This window comes from Amphiura filiformis, chromosome 8 (assembly GCF_039555335.1).
Source record: "Amphiura filiformis chromosome 8, Afil_fr2py, whole genome shotgun sequence".
Lineage (NCBI taxonomy): Eukaryota > Metazoa > Echinodermata > Ophiuroidea > Amphilepidida > Amphiuridae > Amphiura > Amphiura filiformis.
In genome coordinates, this window is record NC_092635.1 from 42,692,355 (window position 1) to 42,718,534 (window position 26,180).

At 37.6% G+C, this 26,180-nt stretch overlaps 1 protein-coding gene across 1 annotated transcript; it reads right to left on the bottom strand.

The window, feature by feature from the left end:
- Positions 1-1,824: 1,824 nt before the first annotated feature.
- On the bottom strand, positions 1,825-25,816 carry LOC140159563 (cytochrome P450 2F3-like). The gene is made up of 3 exons (XM_072183055.1): positions 25,441-25,816; positions 5,344-6,294; positions 1,825-2,003 (listed from the first exon to the last, which is right to left on the bottom strand). The coding sequence occupies exons 1-3, from the start codon at positions 25,814-25,816 to the stop codon at positions 1,825-1,827; spliced, it is 1,506 nt and encodes a 501-aa protein (XP_072039156.1).
- Positions 25,817-26,180: the final 364 nt, after the last annotated feature.

Here is a 26,180-nt window from a genome sequence, read left to right on the forward strand (position 1 = left end):
AAAAAGGGTAGGAAAATTGCAATTGCTAAATACGCGGAAATGAAATTTAGGGTATGAAATTTGATGTTAGGAATGAAATCCCTGTTTAGGGTGTCGTTTTAGCCAAGGGTTAAATCCTTGTTTAGGGTGCTTTTCAAAAGTTGATTATCGCGGATGGTGTACAGGCCACAATGGGAGTGACCCCCCGGGATCCTTGATCTTGATCTTTTCATATGATACAATTACCTATTAACAATTTCATAATATTCCTATTGCATCCTTGATCTACGAGTTTTTATTGAACATCAATGATATATAATTGGTAATCTCATCCGTCACATCCTTGATCTTCATCTTTTCATATGATACAATTACCTTTTAACAATTTAATAATATTCCTATCCCATCCTTGATCTTCGAGTTTTTATTGAACATCAATGATAAATAAATGGCAATCTCATACGTCACATCCTTGATCTTCATTTTTTCATATGATACAAATAATTTTTAACAATTAAAAGTAAGAAGAAGAGTGATTTATTTCACAGGTAGCCAGTGTTACGAAGAATGGGAGTTATATGATCGCGAGATTTTCAGCTAGTAACAAATCTGACAACCGAGTTCTGTATTCGTTGACGCGTTGACGCCTTTTTTAAAGCGGATAGTATTGAAAAGGTTAGTAAACTTTTCTCTAAAAAGTTTGAAAATGGCATTTATCGAGTTTTGGCTCTGCCAACTCTTTATGCATACATGACCTTTGCATGTCCACAAATCATGCTCTACTCATGTACTTTGATCTCGATATTTAAGGCATTGATAGAAGAACGTTATCTGTCTCGTCGATGCATTTGGTTCCCTCACATTAAAGGCCCATGGCATTCAGTACTGATCCCAGCGAAAATGAAAACAAAATTGTGTATAAATTGCTTAAAAGTGAAGGTTAAGTCATTCAAATTATCATTGGGTATTTTTGAAATGAAAATTTTTGCAAAAAACGAAGAAAACAGCAGTATTGACGAAGTTGAAGCCCCATTGAAATACATGCAGCTAATTTATATATATATTATTGGGGAGACCGCGGGGTGCCCGCCCTATTTTGGTCTTTCTAACAGTCTAACTAGCCTAGCGATGTCAATTTTAAAGTTATAAGGGACCTGATTGGCTCATGTGAAAGCCATATGTCTTGGCTATATACGACCGCAATCTCAAGACCGTAAGCCTTACAATAGCAACAGAGTAGGGGAGAGCGGGAGTGTTCGCCCTTTGTTTTTGTTTTCTGACCAGCTTAGCGATGTCAATGTTAAGGTTAGGGGGACCTGAGTAGTAGCCCATCTATCTGGACTCTCTTGTTTTCTTGGGTACTTAGCTGTGACGTGCGCCAACAAATAACATCATAATTGTACTTTCCTAGCATTCAAGAGATCAGAAACACGTGGAGGGCGGACTTGCCTGAGGGCCGCGGACACTCCCTGGTCTCCCCTACTGTATATAAATTACAGATTCATGTAAATGCCTTATTTTGTCTTAAATACACGGCTTTCGGCTGAACCACTAACCATGCTAACAGAAAGGTACTAAAATCTGAATTTTTATGATTTTTATGATTTTTACGATCGTCCGGATGAGCAAATCACTGAATGGGCCTTTAAAACAGAAGTACATAAACATCAAAATATAACCACGAACGTACATAATCAAATGTTTGAAAAAGCGATATCTGTGGACAAACTTAATTACACAATAGCAAAAAAAACTTAATAAGATAAAAATTTGCCAAATCACTTCTAGGCCTATCGGTTTAGGCCTACATAAAATTTGATTCTCAGACTTGGGTGATATAATACTCTAACGTGCAATGGCGCAAATGTCATATGGATATGGTGGGCCCATTCCTCCTGGTTTAGCTCGAGTATTCAAACTCTCTACATCTGGTGGCTTCTTGAAGCTAAATCGATGCATCAGATGCGTGTAAAAGATGAAGAGTTCCATTCGACCCAGCTGTTCTCCAGGACACACTCGTTTACCTGTATATTTGTAAGAAAACGTTCCGAGAGTGAATACTAGACTATAAAATGAATACTTATCATTACTCTTTGAACAAGTTCATTAAGAATTTTGATTTTAACTGCAAATTTTGTTCATTTTGAACAATTCCTACAAAAAAACCGAAGTATTTCATGGAGTGGCTGGAACAAAAAGCCATTTCCACGGCCCCCCGTAGCCCGTTGTCCGCATCTCTGGAAACGATACGTAGATGACGTGTTGGAAATAGTACGCAAAGGAAAACTAGACAACCTAACGGAACACTTAAATACCATTGACCCCACCAACAGCGTCATGTTCACATGCGAGCAAGGTTCGATTCCCTTCCTCGACACCCTAATCACCAGAACACAAGATGGATCAGTGAAACTCTGTATCTACCGTAAGAAAACGTACACTGACAAATCGTCGTCCGTATTCCATAGTGGCGTATAGTGGGGCGCCGCGAATAAACACCTTTTCGAGAAAATCATCGGGTTTGAAGAAATGCCAATTTAAAATCGAGTTGTGTAAATCAGACATTCATTATATTTTCTAAATGATGTGAAATTTCTGTAGTAAACTAAATAGATTTTATTGTTATATATTTTTCAAAAGAAATAAATACATACTATTGCTGGCGTCGTTCGTATTCCATAGTGGCGTATAGGTCCGATACGCGTACGCCACTATGACATACGATGTTTTTTATTTTTGCCGATATTTCATAATTATAAAATGTGTATAAAAAGTGGCGTATGGTCGATACGCCACTATGGAATACAAAAAATGTCACTTTGTAACTATACGCCACATTTAATTAATTAATTACTAATTAATTAGCTAATTATGACTGATGAGACTTAGAAAAAATGAAAGAGAACATCATTAAAAACATATGTGCCAATTTTCAAAAGAATGACCAAAAATCACTATACGCCACTATGGAATATCTTCAGTTCTCCTCCCAACACCCCTTACATCAAACACTGGGAGTTGTTAGAACGCTGTTATACAAGAGTGACGCGTTGGTAACAGAGGAAGCGGGCGGATAAACAAGCAGAGGAAAATAAGATTCGCGAAGCATTGACCACTTGCGGCTATCCAGAATGGTCAATTAAGAAAGTCCAACAATTCCTAGGGATTTTGCCGCCCTATGCAAAGCCTCTCCCTGCCGCCCCACCAGAGAATACCAAAAAGTGTTAAGGTGGGAGTGGGTACCCCCCCCCTCCCCCGTCAGTTTTTTTCCAGTGGCGGACCTAGGGTTTGTGGCGCCCTGGGCTAAGGATACTATTAGTTATTAGGTTCAGCGTCGGTATGGCCGGTACGGGAAATTATCGTGCGCTACAAATAGCGTACGTTAGAAGTATGGGGATTTGCCTAGTTAACGTCGCTGTGTGAAAAATAACCGGCCAATATTTAAAGTACTCTTCTAAAATTCTAGAAAATATAGTTTTGTAACATGTCCTAATTTTTTAGCTAATATTTAGATGTTTGGAAATATGCGTACTTTGGTGTTTTAGTGTATGTTATAGGTAATAGTACATTGTCTAGTTAACGTCGCTGTGTGAAAAATAACCGGCCAATATTAAAAGTACTCTTCTAAAATTCTAGAAAATATAGTTTTGTAACATGTCCTAAATTTTTAGCGACTTTAGATGTTTGGAAATATGCGTACTTTGGTGTTTTAGGAAGAATATTTAAACGACAGATAACACCAAAAAATATGAAGAAATTATTTCCAAACCGTCTTAAGTCAACAATCATTATGTTGCTCATTTTCAAGAATGCTGGTTAACAAAAAGCAGACTATTGTCTCATTTCGTGAACAAAGGTTCACTTACCATTGTTTCCTTGCGTGTCCTTTATAATCAGTTTCCCAACTGAAGCTATAATACCAGTTCATTGCGATACCGCACATATAAAACAGACACATGTGCACAACCAGAGAAGATCTGATTTAATCAACTGAGCTGTTTTCAATGAGTGTTATCTTGGTTTAATAGCTTTTAATGGGGTTTAAGTCTTGCAAAGTTCGTGGTAAATTCTACTGTAGACATGACTGCATCATGGTAATTGCTGCTAAATGGGAAAACATTACAAAAAACAGATGACTGTTCCGCGTATTACAGATTGCGTGCATTTTACGCGCCCGGTTTACGCGAATCGCCTTTATACGCGTACCTCGCCGAACACGCGTATCTGGCTTGCGAAATACGCTCTCACTGACTAGATACGAAAATATATCAGGTTAGCGGTGTTCTTTGATGTTTCCCTTAGTGGTATGATAAATAATGACACCCCTCTTGAAACAATTGCGCGCGGAGCGAGCAAGAATGTGCACAAATAGGGCGTACCACTAATTAATTATGGTTATAATGATATTGAAAATCGGTCTTAAATTGATATCGGAAATGATTTTGTGGAAATGCGCGCGAAGCGCGTGAAAATTTTGAATTTATCACTTGGATGGGCGCAGAATCGACCCTGAATTGGTCAATTCGGCGACCCCTAAGGGAGGCGCTGTCATTTTTTCTTCTATTTCTTTCTCCATTCCCGTTTTTTCTTTTTCCGCCCTTTTTTTGCGCCCCTCTATGTTTGCCGCCCTAGGCGACCGCCCTACCTGGCCTAATGGTTGGAACGGCCCTGGACAGATCCCTACAAAGAGGACGCTTCTGAGCGAGTCTCCCGAGTGCTCAAAAAACACGGGTTCTCTACTGCCATGAAACCACATCGCCCGGGGGGCACATCAAAAAATTTTGGTGGGTATGCTCCCCCGGAATTTTGAGATGGTGGGTCTTTGGGAGCTGACGGCGTACCGGTAAAAGGGGGTCTTTCGGAGCTGCGAACCGGGGTGTGAACAAGTAAAATGGGCTCTTTTGGAGCTGTGAAAAGTCAAAATCAAGGGTCTTTCTTGGCTTTTTGGTTGAAAATCGCTGAAAAAAAAACAAGAAATATGAGGAATGAGCAATTTTTGGGTCTTTTAGAGCTGAAATTATCAAAATCAAGGGTCTTTCGGAGCTTAGTTTTGGTCAAATATAGGGGGTCTTTCGGAGCTGCGAAACCCAAAAAGGGGGGTCTTTCCGGGGGAGCATACCCGTATGGTCATTTGTGTTGAGTGCCCCCCCCCGAGCCACATCGCACCATTCGCAATATGACATGCTCGTCCACCCTTAAGACAAACTTTTCCCTCAACAAAAAGCGGAGGCCATTTACGAGATTTTAGTCTGGTTTGAGTATTTTGTTTGAGCCTGTCCCATTAAGGATCCAAGCGTGTCTCCGTACGGACCGACTATTTAAATAAACACATTAACAAACAAAATAAAAAAAGTAGTAACCTACCTGCACCAAAGGCTATCTGTCCAGGAATCTTCTTGACCTGTCCTTCTTCATCCAGAAACCTCTCAGGGTTAAAAACATCAGGCTCATCGAACACGGAAGGGTCTCGTGTCACGGAGTACAAATTGAATGTTATATTGGTACCTTTTGGGATAGTGTACCCTCGAAATTCCACATCTGATCTTGTAAATCGTCCTGACACCCTGATTATGCATGCAAACCGCTGTATCTCGTGAATAACTGCTTCTGTATAGGGTAGACTAGGTTTATCGGATAGTTTTGGTAAACGATCACGTCCAACTACCGAGTCAATTTCTTCCTGTACACGCTTTTGTACATCGGGGTTTTCTAGCATGTATAAAAGTGCCCAGCGTAAGGTACTTGACGTTGTCTCCGTTCCTCCTAAGAAAAGGTCATGAACCACGGCCACTAATTCGTCATCGCTGAAATGTGTTTCAATGCCTTGTTCTTTTTTCATCTGTAAATCTTTCAAGTAAACATCAATAAAGTCTCTCATATTTTCTTTATCGTAGGTATCGCGATGCAAACTCACGATGTCTTTTAGGATTAGTCTAACCTGCAGTAAAGACGGTAAGTTCCCTTTCGGAACGAATGGTATCTTGGCTAAAAATGGCATCATCATTAGAACTCTTGTTACATTAATGTAACCTATCGAATCTTCCAGCAGATGTAATAGGCTCATGAACTCAGGATCATAGTATTCATATCGCTTCCCAAAGACAACTGAGCAGATCACATTGGAAACTGCATTGCAGAAAAGATTTGTTGGGTTAAATGGTTTCCCATTACCAGCAGCAATTTCATGAATCAAGCATTCACTTTCCGTGGCGATTTGATCTTCAAAGCTTCTTTTGCCAACACCAAAACTTCTGAGAACTGTCACTGAGAACCTGCGATGCTCCTTCCATGCATCACCGGTTCCCCAGAGGATACCTATAAAGATTTAAACACAACGTGAAAAGATTTAAGCACAATGTGAAAAGTTCCGAGTCTAATAAACTGTTCCCCTCTAATCGGACTGTTGACATTAAAGACGCTTGAATGAAATGTGCCCGGGAGGGGGGGGCACTCCAACTTTGGAGGTGACGCGTATGTAGGGCTGTTAAGACCCCAGACAAACGAGAACCTAGACCAATGACTTTGACTCGCGTAGTGAAGCCGTCCCTGCTTAGCAACGAATTTGAGAAGGACGCATACCCGGACGCAAACAAGCAGACATGTTCGCGTCTATGGAACATGTTGCATTAGACGCGGCGGAAACGGCGCAGTAATCACGCAAACGAGCGCGTCAAACATATATGCGATATTTCTTCGCGCCTAGTAGCCCCGTCAATCCGTCAATATCACCTTGGATACGGGGCTTCACCTTCCGCTGTGGTAAAGGATGGGCAGTAATAGGTCTAGGTGGTATGTCTATGGTTAAGACCCCCTTTTTCAGCATCGCTGTCACCCAAAGACCCCATATTTTTTTACGAACACATGCTCTGTCGGTGCTCTGTCACCCGAAGACCCCATATTTTTCCATTTGATCTGTCACCCAAAGACCCTTACAAGTTCAATTTGAACAGCAACTTTCATTCATCACTGATTTTGTTACTTATTTTGAAAAAACAATGAAATTTGAAGCCATTTCGTTTTTCGAGGTTTTTGTGGCGCTGTTTCGGCTCTCACCCAAAAATTTCAATTAAAAAAAGGTCATGTTCTCACCAAATGACCCAATATTTTTTAAATTTTGCTCTCACCGAATGCCAAAAATCATGCTCTCACCCAATGACCCCATATTTTTTACAATTTGCTCTCACCGAATGCCCCTTAGTGCGAAAGTGCCAGCCCTACACCTATATCCATTTCATATTGAAGTGCCCCCCCCCCCCCGGGGAAATGTGGAGAACGTCTTGTTAATATGTCCCTGTGCTTTGCACGTTGGGGTGTTAGGGGTAGGCGGGTTGGGTAGTGGGGTGAGATGTGGGTGTGGGGGTGTGTGTGTGGGGGGGGTAGAGAACTTAATAAATTTGATGTCCAATGGCCATGCAGATATTATACCCGCATGCGAAGCATGGACGGGTATATTGCCATCCTGTGGTTTCTTCTCCTCCTCCTCCTCCTCCTCCTCCTCCTCCTCTTCCTCCTCCTCTTCCTCCTCCTCCTTCTCCATCAACACATCATTCTGTCAAGGCTAGCGCTAAAACTACAAATACCTTGGAGCCCATATGTGGCACACTTATGGGCCCTACCCCGTAGAAGTGCCTTTTGCCCATCTTGGCCCCAGAGGTCAAAGGTCACGGGCCCAAGGGGCCCAAATGTGAAAATCCAAAGCACGCCGTTTCTCATCAAATGAAGTAGCCTCAGGGCCCTGAGTTGGTACACTGATAGCCCTAGGGGTACTCTATATTTTCAAATATACAAGAGCCCCATATGTTATATATTATGGGCCCCAGGGGCCCAAATGTTAAAATATGGTGCAACAGATTGACAAGCCTAGCTCTAAAAGTACAAGATCACTAGGGCTCATATGTGGCATATGTATGGGCCCTAAGTTGTAGATTTGCCTTTTGCCCATGTTGGCCCCAGATGTACAAGGCTGGGGGCCCCAGGGGCCCAAATGTTAAAAGAAAGGGCCGGCCGTTTCTCAGCAAATAAAGTAGCTACAGGGTTCAGATTTGGTACACAGATAGGTATTAAGTATTATATTGTCATATGTATATATAATCCCCATATGTCACATAATATGGGCCCCAGGGCCCCAAACGCTAAAACATAGGGCCGGCCGTTACTCAGTAAATAAAGCAGCTAGAATGCCCAGCTTGAGTCTACTGATAGCACTTGAGAATCATACTTCAACATATGTACATGAGCCCCATAAGTCATATATATTGGGCCCCAGGGCCCCAAATGATAAAACAAAGGGCCGGCCGTTTCTCATCATATAAAGCAGCTTTGTGGCTCAGAGTTTGTACACAGTTTGCACCTGAGAACTACATTGTTATATGTACATGAGCCCCATATATCACATAATATTGGCCCAGGGCCCCAAACGCTAAAACATAGGGCAGGCCGTTACTCAGTAAATAAAGTAGCTACAGTGGCGAGCTTGAGTCTACTGATAGCACTAGGAAATTATACTTCAACATAATTATGTACATGGGCCTCATAAGTATATTAAATGTTAAAACAAATGTTAAAACAAAGGGCGGGCCATTTCTCATCAAAGAAAGCAGCTTCCGGGCTCAGAATTTGTACACAGATAGCACCTGAGAATTATATTGTTACCAACACCCACACACCCATCCACCCCACACACGTAGGACTAAACAGACATATCGTATTATATCATAATTGGAAATACCAGCGTGAAGCGTGAAGGCTGTTCCAGTTAAATTACATACAAATTGGATGTTCCATTTAATTTACATACTCCCTCTGAAATGGCCCAAAAAAAGGCTGTTCCTTTTAATTTACATACTCCCTCTGAAATGGCTGTTCCATTTAATTTACATACTCCCTCTGGAATAGTTTCCCTGAATCATATTGCATAGCCTCACTGTGAGTAAGAGAGACTGACAACAGCAACCTATGGAGAGTAAGAGAGACGACTCCCCTGGAAGGGACTTTTTACAATTTCTTTATTTTAAGTACTACGACAGTGCAACCTACATTCTTTATTTTAAGTCCTCAGCAAATAAGGACTGTAAGTTTGGGTACACCTATAACATGCGGCTATAGGCTATATCGAGTTATGAGTGAGCTCAAATATTGTGAAACACTTAAACTTCTATACATATAAATTAACAATTGAATAAACCTCGCATTGTACCGGCACTTGGGATAGTCGGCAGGAGCCCATCGCGGACAAGTAAGTTTGACCACGCTTATCAATTTTGATCGCGTGCATCGTTTTGATTTGCAGCTTTTGAAAATCCAACAACTTTCATGTATCAATCTTTGTCAATTTAGAGGGTTTGGTAGCAAATTTGGAGCTAACAAGATTCTGTACACGACCTTATAATATCAATCAAATTGTGATAACAAGATCAGGTTGTAGGACGGGTTACGTAACTGCGGACTTTCTTTATTTGAGGTGAAAATAATGGGTTCATTTGGTGATATACTGGAACACACAATTATATCTGTGATTTAAGGAACTCACGTGGTTGCGACAGTATCTACATGCAAATAATGCTTTGGAAAATTTTCACGTTACTTGAATACATACTGGCCTACACTGCAACAAACATTTTGCTGTTTTGGCAGACCAGAGTCCAGCTCGTCCGACTCCGAGATGAGCCGAGTCCATGTGTATCCGTGTCAGAGCCAAGAAATAGTGACTCGAGTCCAGGGGTGGCGAGTTCGAGCCGAGTCCAACAAAAATAAGATTCGATTCCGGACTCGAGTCCGGCTCGAGTCTGGTCTCGGTCAGAATTCATGCCTGGGGAGGGGGTCAATCAAGATATCTGCCTACAGTCATCGGGTAGTAGGGGCTAATTGGGCATAACATTTTGAAAGAATAGAGTCATTTGAAAAAAAAGGGGGTCATCGGGTACAACATTTCCAAAAAATTGAGCAAATTCCTTTATTTTGTTTCTATTCATACTGCAGTTACTGTCCGTTTTCCTATACACAATACACAGAGCTCTCACAATTGACACGTGACCTCTACAAGTAGTGTATGTTAGAAGTATAGGCAATTGCCTAGTTAACATCACTGTGTGAAAAATAACCGGCCAATATTATTTAAAGTATTCTCTGAAATTCTAGAAAATATAGTTTTGTAACATGTCCTAATTTTTTAGCTAATTTAGGTGTTTGGAAATATTCGCACTTTTGTGTTTTAGGAAGGACATGTAAACGACAGATAACACCAAAAAATATGAAGAAATTATTTCCAAACCGTGTTAAGTCTGCAAACTATTATGCTTCTCATTTTTAAGAACGCTGGTTAACAATAAGCAGACTATTGTCTCATTTCGTAAACAAAAGCTCACACAGTATTGTTACCTTGCTTTCGCTTTATAATCGTTCACCCAACTGAAACTATAATACCAGCTCATTGCTCATTGCACAGGTAAAACAGAAACATGTGTAGTGTGGATTTAACCAGAGCTAGAAGATCTGATTTAAGGTAGCTGTGTACTCTCAGACATGCATGTAGTAAAAGTACAATAACTTTGTAATTATTCGCGCAAGACATATAAAAGTATACATTTTTATAAAGGCAAGACATCAATGAATCTTAATATAAATATAGATTTGGTGTAAAAACAATATAATTTGGCAATATTTGTTCGGTACATCATAACAAAAAAACACTCTTTCCAAAATATTTTATTTTGTTTTTATCTCAATCTTGAGGCTTCATTCCAAAAACGGTTTTTTTAGTTTTTTCACCCAGGCTTCAGCCTGGTGATATTACATTCAGTTTAGACCCAGCGGCGGCGCCACAGGGGGGGCAAGGGGGGCAATTGACCCCCCTATGATTTTCAAAAAAGAGGTAAAAGGAAGGAAAAGAAAAGAGAAGAAGGAGAGAGAAAAGGAGGGAGAGAAAGAGGAGAAGAAGAAATGGAGCCATTCCCTCTCTGGCCATGGTTAGAAGGAGAAAACTCCCCCTTCGGACATCTTGCCCCTTGTGGAATGCTGACCTACGCGGTTTTAAAGTTGTTGGTTTTTATATTTTGGGCCCATTTTCGGCAATTTTTTCCCCATAAAAGTCACATGGCCTCTCTTGCCTTTTCTCCCAACTACTTTGGAAAAATCCATGGCTACGTCACTTTCCAGACGCGGCAACACATGCAAGTCTGTATCATGCAGCAATTGATCATTATAAATATAAGTTTACTTTCAGTCCGATATCACACAACTTTTACAGGGTTTCATCACATTGTATATCCAAAACCTATACTAGAACGCCTCTCTCAGAAATAGTGTAAAAATTATGCACCAATATAAATAAGCAATTGGCTTCATTACGGCAGGCCAGGGGCGTAACCAGGATTTATTAGGGGCTGATTTTGAAAAGGTGGACCTATTTTGGACCTTTTCCTAAAATTTTGTCCAAGAAAGCATAAAGAACCTAATTTTTTCGCTCGTTACACTCGCGAATGGGCAAATTTTGTCCTTTTCTGACTGAAAAAGCATTAAAAAAAACCTGTTTTTTTTCGCTCGCTACGCTCGGACCTTCTCGGACCTTGCGGACCTTCTCGGCTTTTAGTGATCATAGGGGGCGACTACCTCCCACCTACGCTCCTGAAATATTTCCAACCTCAAGACACCCCCCATTCATATCATTTTATCGTGCCAATTTATATTTTTAAAAAACCGGAATATCATATAGGCCGACAATGCATCTGACTTAACATAGGCCTACACCGCATTGCGACCAGAGGCGTAGATCCGACCCGGGGTGTGGGGTATAAATCCCCCCAATATTTTGATAGGGTAGATGGTCCATATAGGCCTACAATCATTCCCCAATGTTGACGCCTGTATCTGGGTTTCTGACCAAAGTAACCTCATATTTGGCCATTTTAGCCTAAAAATTGCCAATTTGTTCGCGCTTCGCGCGACTTTATTTACGGTTTCTACCATATTTCACTTCGTGCACATTTGTACCATGAATTTATTTTGTTGCCAAAAGGTAGTGCTGCATTAACTAATCGAGTAGGTCCATGCCTAAAACCAGCAGGCTGAAAGTCGGGCCCGGTCCGTGAATGAAATCCATAAAAATATGCGGTTGGAAAATAAATAAATAACCCTAAAAAGGGTGAAAATGGTGCATCAAATGGCTTCATTTGTGCTTTCATTTGGAAAATTTTCCAAATTCTGAGGGGGCACATCCCCCTCAGACACCCCCTGCGTCGCGCAAGCGCGACGGCCAGCGCTGTCGCGCCGGCATAACAACTTTCCAAAATTGTTTTGCCCCCCATATCAAAATACCCTGGCGCCGCCCCTGTTTAGATCTTGTCCTTTGAACCCAAATTGGCTACTTTGAAACGAAGTAGCCAAATGCATTTGCTTCGTCCTCATTAAAATTATTTTACAGGATAATGCAGAGTATCTAATGGATCTGCAGGCTACTAAAAAACTAACCTCACTCCCCATGACAAAATTCATAAAACTATATTCAGTAGTGCTTGACTTTACCCAGGGAATGGATGGAATATTAACCTCATTCAAGTCCCCATGACAATTATTCGTACAGCTGTTCTGTAGCCTATGAAGTTATTTTTCGACATATAGGGATGTGTTGCAATATGAAAGTTGACCGGTGAATGGCCATGGCCACTAATTCATGAACTTGGCTAGCTGGCTGGCTGGTCTGAGGTCACACTTCTTAAACATCTATGATTTGAATTGCATTGTTGTTCTCATCACAGACTGAATTAGAAGGAACCATTAAACTACTACTATTAAAGTCTGCTATTATAATCGGACACTAAATTAATTGTAAAAATCCTCCTGCTCCCATCATGCAAGTTATTCCACTTAGACTGTTTGATATAGGCCTACTTTTATCAAAATAATTAAGCATTGATTAAGCATTTGCCAGTGAAACATTCTCACTCACAAAAATCACAGATACTCAACATGAGAATCTGTGCAATGTTTGACAGAGAAGGTCACTAAATCTGGCCGTCTCAAGTTCATAATTAGTTTTGATTGATCTTCATGTACCAAATCATTTACTTTAAATTGATATCCTAGCTGTGACCTCTGAGCCAAATGTTATATAGCATAGTAACACCACATGCATTCATATACATTTATATACAAACATATTGGCATAATGGGGATTGATGTTCTCTGACTGCAGTAGGCTAGTAGTAGCATACAGGTAGTTCATATACTTATTCAGCAATCATAGCTCAGTTGTGGAGTACTAGTTCTTTGGTTGAATCACCACCTTCTTGACTGATCAGAAGACCTGTGTTTTATATAGGCTTACTGCATACACTGCCTACCTCTTTGCAGCTATGTGGAGCCAAGGTGGGGCAGTCTGGGGGTGGGGGGGGTTGTGCAGTCATGTGACCTCCGTACGGCCTGGGTATTCCCTTTAAAGGGATTTTTATTTGATATTGGCCTTATTTTTTGAGATATTGACCATATAAGGCATCAAAATGAACTTTTAAAATTCACAAACGCCTATTTGTACAAAATGATGCCTAAAATTGGAAATAGACCAAAATATAAAAAAAATGGGAAAACTGTTTCTTGAGTCGATCATGCTTCATACGATGATCATATTTGCTTACCTATAGATGCTGTATTTATTATTATTATTATTATTATTATTATTATTATTATTATTAAACAGCATTTATGAAGCGCCTTATCAAAGAGATCAAGGCGCTGTACAAAGAGTTATCGTGTACCTAAATCGTCATTTTACCGAGAAAATGAACATTGAAATAATGGCCGTTGAAGTTTAAAGTGGTCACATTTTGCACTTTCATCGAATCTCACATGAGAATGCGGCAGTTTTCGTTTTTCTACCTTACATTACATGAACATCGGGTAAATCCACGGCCCCTTGAGAAGTTTGAGCGAAATCCATTCATAACTTGATATTTAAATCGGGGGAAAGAACTTGTAAAAACCCACATTTTATCAACTAAAACGGAGCCATTTGACCACTAGGTTTTTGTGAAATCAGTGCTTCCGTGGTGTTTCCATAAGATGCGCCGCGCATGCAGATAAGGGTCGCGTATGCGTAGCGTATTTGTGTGTTAACAAATTGCGCGATAAGGAACGCGATGCGCTGTTGCGCGCGTGTACCCTGGCTGGTACAACAAAGATTTTCTTTCCTTTTCAATTTCAAACACGAGTGGAATAGTGAAATAAAATCCTTAAAATATTGCAGTTGGAGTTTACAAATCTGGATTTTCATTCCTTGTATTTATAAAAAACATAACAAAGTACAAACATATCAAAAAAACTCAATTTCGCAAAAGAAACTGTGTCTACAGTACACAGCCGCGTTAATCAGTTGAGCTGTTTTCAATGAGTGTTATCTTGGTTTAATAGCTTTTAATGGGGTTTTAGTCCTGTAAAGGTTGTGATGAATTCTACTGTAGACATGACTGCATCATGTTTGTCATGTCAAATGCACAATACAAATTTGCTTCGAAAAGAGAATTTGAAATTTTGGGTTGCGTTTGATGGAAGGAAACAGATGACCCACAAGGGGCAGTTATCGCCCTCCCCCCTTTTTTTCCCTGGCTACGTACGCCTAATTTACCTTAGGTACTTTATTTTACGCGTGCATTACTTTTGAATTAGATATAACAAGGGATCAATGATGTACATAATAGAGGGCAGCATATCAATTTTTTAACGGAAATCAGATGAAAAGAGGGCGGCATACAGGGTTAGCTAACGGTGCATGCATCGCAATACGGTCAACGACGGTAACCGTTAAAAAATCGATATGATGCCCTCTATAGATAAAGCATTGATCCCTTGTTCTCTAATTCAAAAATAATGCATGCCTGACATGAATTTACCAAAAGCTGAATCCGGATTCGGCCGTCTGCCGAATTTATAACGAATTATGTGCACAGTTCCAGGCTCCAGCAAACACAAAAACGTTTTAAATAAGTTATATTTAGGCTTTTGGTTTAGGTAAAAACGTTTTAATAACATTAAAATGTCGGGTTATATAAAGGTCATGATAATGTTTTAAAACGTTTTGTATAAAAACACACTACAAAAATATTTTTAAATGTTTTCAAAAAATGTTATTGTAAACTATCTTTGCAAACATATTTGGCAAATATTGTGTCAATACTTAAATAACATTATGTTAAAATGTTTGAACCCAGCAAACACAGAAATGTTCTTAAAATGTTTTTTCAAAACCTTTTAATAACACTTAAGAGGAACTATCTGTTATTTTCGAGAATATAATTGCCACGGTCAAAAATAGATTTTCTTTATACTTTCATATTTGATGGACCTTGACCTCAAACTAACACACATGGGATAAATTTCGGGAAAATATCCCCGTTGCCATGGTAACAGGCAAATGTCAATTTTAGGCCTATTTTCACAATTTTTGCATTTTTCAGCAGTCAAATTGTCAAGTTTTGAAGCCAGTGTTACTAATATACACAATATAAATATGATTTTTTCTTTATAGGTATGAATAGGTCAAACCTTAGATGCCGCAATGAAAGTATACAAATAATCACCAGATGTCAGGGTGGGTTATACCATTTATTTGAAATAGGGGTGTTTTTCAATTTTTTCAAAGTATGAAAATATACCAACTTTGTATAGCTCATAACTCATATGGTAGTGTTCCGATTTCAACATCGACCACAGCATGTTGAGATGATACATTGGTCTTATGAAAAAGTTACATTTGAGCTTGGGGAAAACACATCTGTATATACAGTGTTGCCAGACATTTTCCTATTTTTCGAAATTCAACACAAATCTCACCTTAAGTTAAATTATGTGAAAATGAAACATCATTCTTTCAAGGAACATTGATTAGAAAGAGAGTTTTTATTCATATCAAATTTGATCAGTTATAATGGTCAGTGTTGTTCTAAACCACATGGGTGTTGCCATAATTGGGGTTTAATTGTGATTTGTGGATATGTTCAACTTTTTAAAAGTCATAAAAATACCAAAATGAATTTCTATAATAAAGAAAGAAACATCGACCTCGTCATGTTGAGATGATATATTGGCCTTATGAAAAAGTTATTTTGATCTGGGGCGGGGTAAGACATCAGTTTATACAGTGTTGCCAGATAAACCACATGGGTGTTGCCATAATTGGGGTTTAATTGTGAGGTGTGGATATTTTCAACTTTTACAAGTCAGAAAAATACCAAATTGCATTTCTATAATAAAGAAAGAAACATCGACCTCGTCATGTTGAGATGATACATTGGCCTTATGAAAAAGTTATTTTGATCTGGGGGGTAAAACATCAGTTTATACAGTGTTGCCAGATATTTTCCTATTTTTTCAAAATTCAACACAAGTCTCGCCCTAAGTTAAAAGATATGAACATGAAACTTCACCTTCATACGGAACATATCTTTTTAGAAAGAAAGTTAATTTCATATTCAATTTGATCATCTGGGATGGTCAGTGTTATTTCTAAGCCCTATGGGTGTTGCCATAGCTGGCGTTTAATATGACAATTTAGATATTTCCAGCTTTTACAAGTCTTAAAAATAGTACACATCCTTAAAATTATTGTGGAATGAACGCAATATTAAGGTTAAAAATTACCCTAAGAACACTTAGTATGTGAATTTAAATTTTAAATTTGAGTTCGGAAAATATTTCCTTCTATACAGTATTGCCAGTTATTATCACATATATTCAAAATTCAACGTATGTCTCACTTCAGGATTTATATTGTTTAAATCGCTGCCATAAATAAACCACATGGATAATGCCACTATAAATGGAGTTAATAGTGAAATGTGGATACATTTTCAACTTTAAAATGACACCTTATTAAAGTTACAGCTATAGTATTCCAATTTTTCACAAAAAAAACACCCAAAAAGCACACAAATTTGTCCTAATTTGGTGCTTTTATGGGCACTTTTGCCTTAATGCACCCAATTTGGTGTATTGTCTCCACTGCAAACCCACCAATCGACATACCAAAATTGCTAAGGTACCCCCAAAACCGTGGCACATCCCCGTATACCTTTAACCGGGGAGAACCCCCCTCCGGGGACGGGGTCATGTCATAGGTATACTGTGCCCAGTAGTCCTCTTTTTCTACTTGAAACGGATATTTCCTCAGACAACTTTTATCAACATTTGGTGATTTTTTATTTTGCTTTAACCCTGCAAGTATCTGCAAAAGTGTTCATATAAATCTCCTTCAGTCTTGAAAGCTTAATTTTAGTTGCTTCCTTTTTACAAGCTCATACAAATTCATGTCATTTAATGAGCAGGGGATGCTTGAATGACAGAGAATTAGCAACAATATCATGCAACATTTCAATGGTCATTTCTTCTTCATACTTTCGACTCTCATGCGAGCTCCTCTCGGGTCTCGGGAAAGGTAACTGACATTAATTTGTCTGGCTGTGAAAAGGTTCTGTGCGTTATTGTCTTTGACTATTCTCATATCTTTCGAGACATTTGCTTGATCTATATAGTTTTTTGCCCATTTCTTCCCCATATCTTTTTTGCAAGTATAGTTGGGATGTGTGCTTTAATAATATGGGGTAGGCGTAATTTAAACATTATCTTACTCTTATATGCATCTTTTTGCAATGTAACAATCTTATGTTATTTTAATTTATTTTAGCCTAGCTAGTATGTGTATATTGGTAAAAACATTATGGCTTTTATGTATATTATAAAGTATATGTTTGATGTTTTCTGTGTTGTATTTTAAGGGTTGGACAACCACCTTTGCACAGTATTTTTGTCGGACCTGAGAGCACATCAGACATACCAAATTGCATTTTGAATACAAGGAATGCCCTTCTGATATAAAATAATTTTGATTTTTTTTTAAATTCGCGATACAATAAAAATTTTAGGGTAAATTATGCATATTGAATTTTTTTTATTTTTTGACATATTACAGTTAATTTAATAAATCTGATGATTTATACTTAAAGTGTATGTAGCTGGGATGAAAAGCCGACCACTAATCAATTAATTAATCAGTTAATTGAAAAATTTGACCATTCATAGTGAAGATATAGATTTTTCCCCAAAAGACATTAGGTGTTTTGGTGAAAAAATCTATATCTTCAATACGAAAGGGCAAATTTTCATATGGACGGCTTTTCATTCTAGCTACATACACTTTAAGTACATATCACTGGATTTATACAATTTACTTTTGAGATCTGTTAAATTTCAAAAATATCAATTTTTAATCATTTGCCATAAAATTTGTATTATATCGCAAATTTCAATATATGTCTGATGTGCTCTCAGGTCCACAAAAAATATGTGAAAACGTCGCTATTTGAACCCTTATGACTTATAAAAATATCGTCATCTCACTATTAAACCCTAATTATGGCAACACCCATGTGGTTTGGAACAACACTGACCATTTATACAACTGATCGAATTTAATATGAAAGTAAATTTCATTTTAATAAACTTTCCTTGTGAAGGTGAAGTTTCATTTTCGCATCATTTAACTTAAGGTGAGACTTGTGTTAAATTTCGAAAAAATTGGAAAATATCTGGCAACACTGTGTAGTGTGTAAACATATGTTTTCCCCAAACTTAAGTGTACATTTTTCATAAGACCAAATATGTATCATTTCAACATGGTGAAGTTGATGTTTCACTTCCACATATTTTTTAAGGAATGCATACCATGGTATTTTGGTATTTTTAAAACTTGTAAAAAGTTCAAAATAAACACATCTCGCTATTTAACCCTAATTATGGCAACACCCATGTGGTTTGGAACAACACTGACCATTTGTACAACTGATCAAATTTAATATGAAAGTAAATATCTTTCTAATAAACTTTCATTTTCAACCTAAGGTGAAACTAGTGCTGAATTTTGACAAAACAGGACAATATCTGGCAACACTGTATAAACAGATGTTTTTCCCCAAGCTCAAATGTAAATTTTTCATAAGACCGATGTATCATCTCAACATGATGAGGTCGATGTTTCATTTTCACATCTTTATTTTAGGAATGCATGCCATTGTATTTTGGCATTTTTAAGACTGAAAAATAGCTGAAAAAGCTGAAAAAAGCTGAAAAAAGCTCAACATACGTTGAATTTTGAATTATGTGATAATATCTGGCAATACTGTATAGAAGGAAATATTTTCCGAACTCAAATTAAAAATTTAAATTCACATACCAAGTGTTCTTAGGTTAATTTTTAACCTTAATATTGCGTTCATTCCACAATAATTTTAAAGGTGTGTACTATTTTTAAGACTTGTAAAAAGCTGGAAATATCTAACTATTGTCATATTAAACGCCAGCTATGGCAACACCCATATGGCTTAGAATAACACTGACCATCCCAGATGATCAAATTGAATATGAAATTAACTTTCTTTCTAAAAAGATATGTTCCATATGAAGGTGAAGTTTCATTTTCATATCTTTTAACTTACGGCGAGACTTGTGTTGAATTTTGAAAAAATAGGAAAATATCTGGCAACACTGTATAAACTGATGTCCCCCCCCCCCCATTCAAAATAACTTTAATAAGGCCAATGTAACATCTCAACATGACGAGGTCGATGTTTCTTTCTTTATTATAGAAATGCATTTTGGTATTTTTATAACTTTTAAAAGTTGAAAATATCCACAAATCACAATAAAACCCCAATTATGGCAACACCCATGTGGTTTAGAACAACACTGACCATTATAACTGATCAAATTTGATATGAATAAAAACTCTCTTTCTAATAAATGTTCCTTGAAAGGATGTTTCATTTTCACATCATTTAACTTAAGGTGAGATTTGTGTTGAATTTCGAAAAATAGGAAAACGTCTGGCAACACTGTATATACAGATGTGTTTTCCCCAAGCTCAAATGTAACTTTTTCATAAGACCAATGTATCATCTCAACATGCTGTGGTCGATGTTGAAATCGGAGCACTACCATATGGTTTATGAGCTATACAAAGTTGGTATATTTTCATACTTTGAAAAATTGAAAAACACCCCTATTTCAAATAAATGGTATAACCCACCCTGACATCTGGTGATTATTTTTATACTTTCAATGCGGCATCTAAGGTTTGACCTATTCATACCTTATAAAGAAAACAGTATATATATATTGTGTATATTAGTAACACTGGCTTCAAAACTTGACAAATTGACTGCTGAAAAATGCAAAAATTGTGAAAATAGGCCTAAAATGAAAATTTGGCTGTTACCATGGCAACGGGGATATTTTTCCCAAATTTATCTCATGTGTGTTTGTTTCAGGTCAAGGTGCATCAAATATGAAAGTTTAAAGGAAATCCATTTTTTGACCGTGGCAAACATTTTAAAAAAATTCTCCAAAATAACAGATAATGCCTCAAAAATGTCGGGTTATATAAAAGTCATGAAAACGTTTTTAAAACGTTATTGAAAATATTTTGGGCAAACATTTTTCGCAAAATATTTTTTCAACCCCAAAATAACATTTTGTTTAGAATGTTTTGTATCAAGTTTTCAAGAATGTTTTTGGAATGTGATTAAAACGTTTTATACCCTTTATATAACCCAACATTTAAGACTGGGGGTCTGGATCAATTCAGCAATGTGCGGACAAAGCCAAAAATAAAGGTTCATGGAATTTGCCTAAATCTTGTTATAGGAAAGGTATTTGGGTCTAATGATTTTGTAACTTGATCAAATATTCGAAAATCCCTTGTTGCCATGGTAACGGTTCTTTGAAGATTGCCACAGGAAAGTTCATTTTTCAATTTTACAGTTCGAAAAAGACACATTTTCTAGCTAGCACTAATGAAATTGCTAGAAGTATGGAACAATTTAAATTGCTGCTGATAAATACCTATGTATTAGACGTTACAAAAATAGTATTGCCAGTTTTCTCACCCACCTAGAATATTGTGTAATATGCAATGCAAAATCCTCTTTTTGCAATTTTTTCATTAGTAAAAGTGGTATAACTTTGAAATTCAATAACTCTCAAGAAGAAGTTTGCTGATTAAAGTCAGGGGTTGGATGAGAATGACTATGAATGGGGATGATCAACCAACCAATAAAAAAATTGGGGTCTTTACCCTATAACGAAGTTTTACTTTGAAGAAAGTTCGCTATTTTCGATAAAAATGAGCTAATTACATAGCACTTTCACAGTATAAAAAATCCTTTATTGGCTTGTGATTTGCAAATAACATACCCAGAATAGTTCATTGACCCATCATAACCATTGGTTATCATTTATGTAAGTAATTTTTACTGCCAGTGACCCCTCCCCCAGCCATAAGGTTTAATGCATGAAAAATGTGCAAAGTTGGGCGCAAAATGGTTACCATGGGCATTAATTTCTTGGTGGTGGTTATCTGTCTTTTACAATCTCTACTCTTCCTAAACAATGGATAAATCGATTATAACTATTGAAACCAAATAAAACACATTATATTTCAGTTGGTCACTACTCTGGAGTAGGCTAGAGGTTTTCCATGTATAATAATCATTTCTACTTCTTATTTAGGCCTATATTCACTACTAGACTCATTGATTGACTTTATCTGAAATACCTCACCAATAATCTAAATATGGTTTAAACATAATGAGAATGTGATAATTTCGTGGATTTTTAATATCTGGGGTTTATAGCAACAACAGCAACTGACATACCAAGTAACATTTTTCTTTGTTTTATACAATGTTATCTATAAATCTAGTTCTAAGACTGCATGATACTGAAAACAAATCTCAAATGTAAGAAAGATCAAACATTGTACAAAACAATAGAAAATGTTTATAAAAACATGGGGGACTGGACAATGCACTTGAATTATTGTTTTTAAAATGCAATGTCACATTTTTTTAAAAGTTAAATGTGGACATGGTGAAGCCATTGCCAACCCACCATAAAGTGATGCTCAAGTCTTTACTTTGTGTAGATTGTTGTTAGAATTATAAACGGAGTCGCTCATGTGTGGGATTTTCTAATGAGATCATCATTGATCTCTCGGAAAAAAACTACTTGTGTTTTGTGGGGTCAGATACTCGTCTCAGATGTAGGCCTGCTAAACATGCTAAATGCCCTCTTGTTGCTATTTTACATCCGCCAAAAAACGCATATGCTTAGCAACAGCAGAAGGGTCTCTCTATTCCCAGCCCGGATTCCCAGTGACCTCTCCATGCTCATACCCATCAATAATAAATTCTTTCTGCTTCTTGGAAATTGGGTTTGTTTGTTTCTTGCTGACTATAGGTTAAATACCACTAATTATGTATTACACGGGGTTCAATGGCAAAATGGCTAATTTCGGGTGGACGTTTCTCATATTCAGAACTCTCACAGTTAAATGCCACTAATATCAGGTGAAACTATATGATTTAGATGCCAAATGATCAAAACGCTAAAAACCGTAGCCGTGCGTATGAATTTTGGTACTATTATTACAACAAAAATGTCATATAATGAGAGAAAATATACCATTTTGAAGCATCAAACCCTAAAAAGTACTTTTTTGGCTATATTACTTGGTCAATTCCAGCGATTTTAAGGGTAGACTGGGTATTGTTGGTCGAAAGCAACCTAAAAATCGATTTCCATTATCTAGATCAATATATTATTGAAAATTAACACCTTGATGTTTTGCAAAAGTTCATTCTACAAATCGTATACTTTGCAAACTTGCTTAATTTATTGTTGTTAATGAGTTATGTACGTTTTACAAAAGTGTTGTTGTTTCAGCCCTCTTTACAACGTAACTCAAGAACCACAGCACCTATAAAAGTACAGCTGTGATATTTTAATTCTTCTACACGCTCGCTATGAATTGAGCAATGCAGTTTTTGCCAAAGTTCACTACCATTCGTAAGATGCTGTGAACTACCAAATCACAACAGTTTAAAATAATTAATAACCTTAAAGCAGTCTTTTCAGATGCCATGCAAACAAATAGTTACTCGTCGTATTTCCATGTATCGCCCAGGCCTATTAGTGGTATATAACCTTTAGGGCCAATTCATGACCTAATCATATCTCTGATTCAGAAAGAATGCATTGCTGTCCGTTTGTATTTCCTCTTATCTTGGCTAGAAGGCTTTATAATTTTGATGTTTGTAATTTTGTCATATTTTCCTGACTGAATGTGAGCTACTAGCGTCAATGCTTCAATGCTTTATGTATGTCGATGTACATGTTTCCTTGGGTAACTGAATAGCGTTTGCAATACCTCTTGAATCCACCGTAGCTAGTAGATTCATCTACTGAAGATAAAGCTTCACATACATGTACTTCCTATTGCTGATTGGTGTTCTCGTAGAATTGGTGAACACTGTTGATTGTACTGGGTTAGTACTAGTAGCTGCCTGATGTTAAAAGCAGCACATATAGTTCATGATGTTGATGATTTTCAAATGTTTCTTGGTTAACATTTTCTGATGTTGAATTCCCTGAAGATCCATCTGCTGGAGATGAAACTTAACATGCTTCCTGATGTTGAGGGCTGCTTAAAACTTCCAAACGGCGTGCCAAAAGAATTGCTTGCCCCTTCCGGCCTGCCAACAAATCTTTGCCCCCCCCCCCCCCCGCACATGACATATTATGTTTGAGTTCCCAATTTGCAAACCTTATAATAATGGTCTAGATGTACATGTATAATGCAAGCGTAGTGAGCAAAAGAATTTGGCATATTTGAACATTTCTGCACTGTTTTTTTTTTTTTTTTTCAGAGCGTGTCTGTAGTATAGTCTGCCCTGTTAATGTGCTCCAATGTCCATTGCCACCACCTAGCTTGCAGTGGCAAACAAAAACCTGGGCAAATCATTATTGCACAGCCCCTGATTGGTGTTCTTGTAGAGTTGGTGAACTCTGTTGTTTGTACCGGGTATCTAGCTGTCTGATGCTAAAAGCAGTGGCAAACTTACAAAAACCTAGGCAAATCAGATTATGTCGTTTACCGGTATATTGACACTACCCTATGAGCTCCTCTGCGACGGCTAGGAACCATGGTATATGTTCATTTGACCTGCCAAAATTGTTTCTCCCTTTTGGGGTTGCCAAAATTCTTGGACACCCCCCATATTTACCTCCTTCCTACAGGGCTTATCATTATTGCACAGCCCCTGATTGGTGTTCTCATAAAGTTGGTGAACTCTGTTGTTTGTACTGGGTAGCTAGCTGTCTGATGCTAAAAACAACCTGTCTTCAAAGCGCTGCCCTCTATAGTGTATTTGAATAGCGCTGCGATCTGTCTAATCTGCTTAACATGCTTAAAAGGCCTGTATGTATAATATAGCTTGTTTGTACCATTTAAAACTGAGACTCAAATTTAAGAAGTCACTTAATCTTTTCATCAATAGAAATATATTCAATAATTATTTCATTACGATTATTTAAACACAATCCTTTTAAGCGAAACTTGTCTTTTTTGCCATAAATTCCCTTAAAAATACACATTTTTTCAAAAACTTGGTACTTTTAAAAGCCAGAACTTCTTTAGAAGTTGAGACCCCAATTTTTTGAAACTATATTTCTGTCAGCAAGGGTTCACTCTAGCTATGCCACCATACAATTATAAAATATCAACTTCTTCTTTACAGTTACACCCCTTCAATGTTGGGGTAAAATGACATTTACAATTTTTGCCCAAAAATGTGTTTTTTCTACTTAAAATTAAAGGATCTTTTAAAAGAGTGACAAGCTCTTTCTTCATTTGCAAGGACTACCAAACCATGCCCCTATATGAAGAAAAAAATTAAAAAATTATATCACATCTTATATATTTGTGGCATTCGACCAAACTTTGCCCTTTTTCAAAAATGAAAATTGTAAATTTTGGTCATTTTCGACTAATATTTGTTTTGTCCGTTACCATGCCAACAGGCCAAATGCAACTTTTAAATGTCATTTTTAAAATGTCCCCCCTAAACCCTTTCCATGCTAAAAGAATCAAGGATTTCTATTTTTTGAGTTTGTCCACATATTTAAAATTTTGCTTGACGGTAACAGACCCCTAGTCTTAAACGTTTTCTGTAAAACATTTTTGTTTGCTGAGCACTAGATTATCAAAAAATGTTTTTTAAGGTTATGAAAACGTTTTATACTCTTATACCCTTTATATAACCCGACATTTAAACGTTTTCTGACAACCTTTTATAACCTTTTGCGAATGATGTCGAAAACGTATTGTGTAATTGCTGGGAGCGTCACTGTGCTAGCCTGAATCCTTCTGGCCTCTAATGGCGGCGCCTTTTTTTACCCACAATCCTTCACGTTGCTTTTACAGCACAGTGGAGCGGCCGTGCGTGAGTATTCGAGGACTGGAGGATCGAGTCTATCACTGTGCTTGGAAGTGTCCAGATCAGAGCAGACCTGGGAAAATAGATGATGATGATGATGTAGTATCGTAATATGATGTGGGTTTTTTTTATGTTGAAATATGCCTACCTTTTGCTCGTAAGAGTTTGTGAAAATATCCCCTGGAGATCATTGGTGGTCTCCAGTTGAACTCTCCACAAGTTAAAGCCTCGTACACTGCTTCATAGCCACTGATATACACAATTCGCCCGAATGGAGTATGTAGCAGACTTACAGGTCCATACTTCTGGCCGCTAAGTATTTTGCTGAAATCCTTCCGCTGTGGAAGACAGCCGAACAATGGCCATGATCTTGGACCAGGCGGAAGATATTTGAATCGTCTACCATGTCTACGATGTTGGTGTACGATGATCGTAAGAATAAGAAATACAATAAAGCAGAGTAACGCAGAGCGAACATTTAGAGAGGACACTATGCCCTCCACTAGGTCATACACAGCAGCCATTTTTTAAATGTATGAATGTTAAGGGAGTATTACCCCCGGGGAGTATTACATACTACTATATATATAGAAACCATACTAGGCCTAATAGATAAAATCGGTTAAAGGTCTAACAACCTACTATCTCGTAGAAATATTGACTAGATTTGTTTGCTATAATCAAATATAAAGATAAACAAGTAAATATGAATATGACCAATTTAATAGTGCATCTAATTGATGGCGTACGTAGCAGGGAATAAACTGACAGGGAGAGAACGCAACTTCTCCTTGTGGCACAGCCGTTACCCCATTAATTTGTTCCCATTTTCGTCCAAGTGCTACCTTTCCCCCCATTTGGAAAGTCCTGGTTAATTACGTCCCTAAA

Coding starts and splice junctions, on each gene's coding strand:
- LOC140159563 (XM_072183055.1), bottom strand. CDS start 25,816: ATGGCTGCTGTGTATGACCTAGTGGAGGGCATAGTGTCCTCTCTAAAT. Junction 6,295..25,440: donor CAAACTCTTACGAGCAAAAG/GTAGGCATATTT, acceptor AAATCTTTATAG/GTATCCTCTGGGGAACCGGT. Junction 2,004..5,343: donor ACAGATAGCCTTTGGTGCAG/GTAGGTTACTAC, acceptor ACAAATATACAG/GTAAACGAGTGTGTCCTGGA.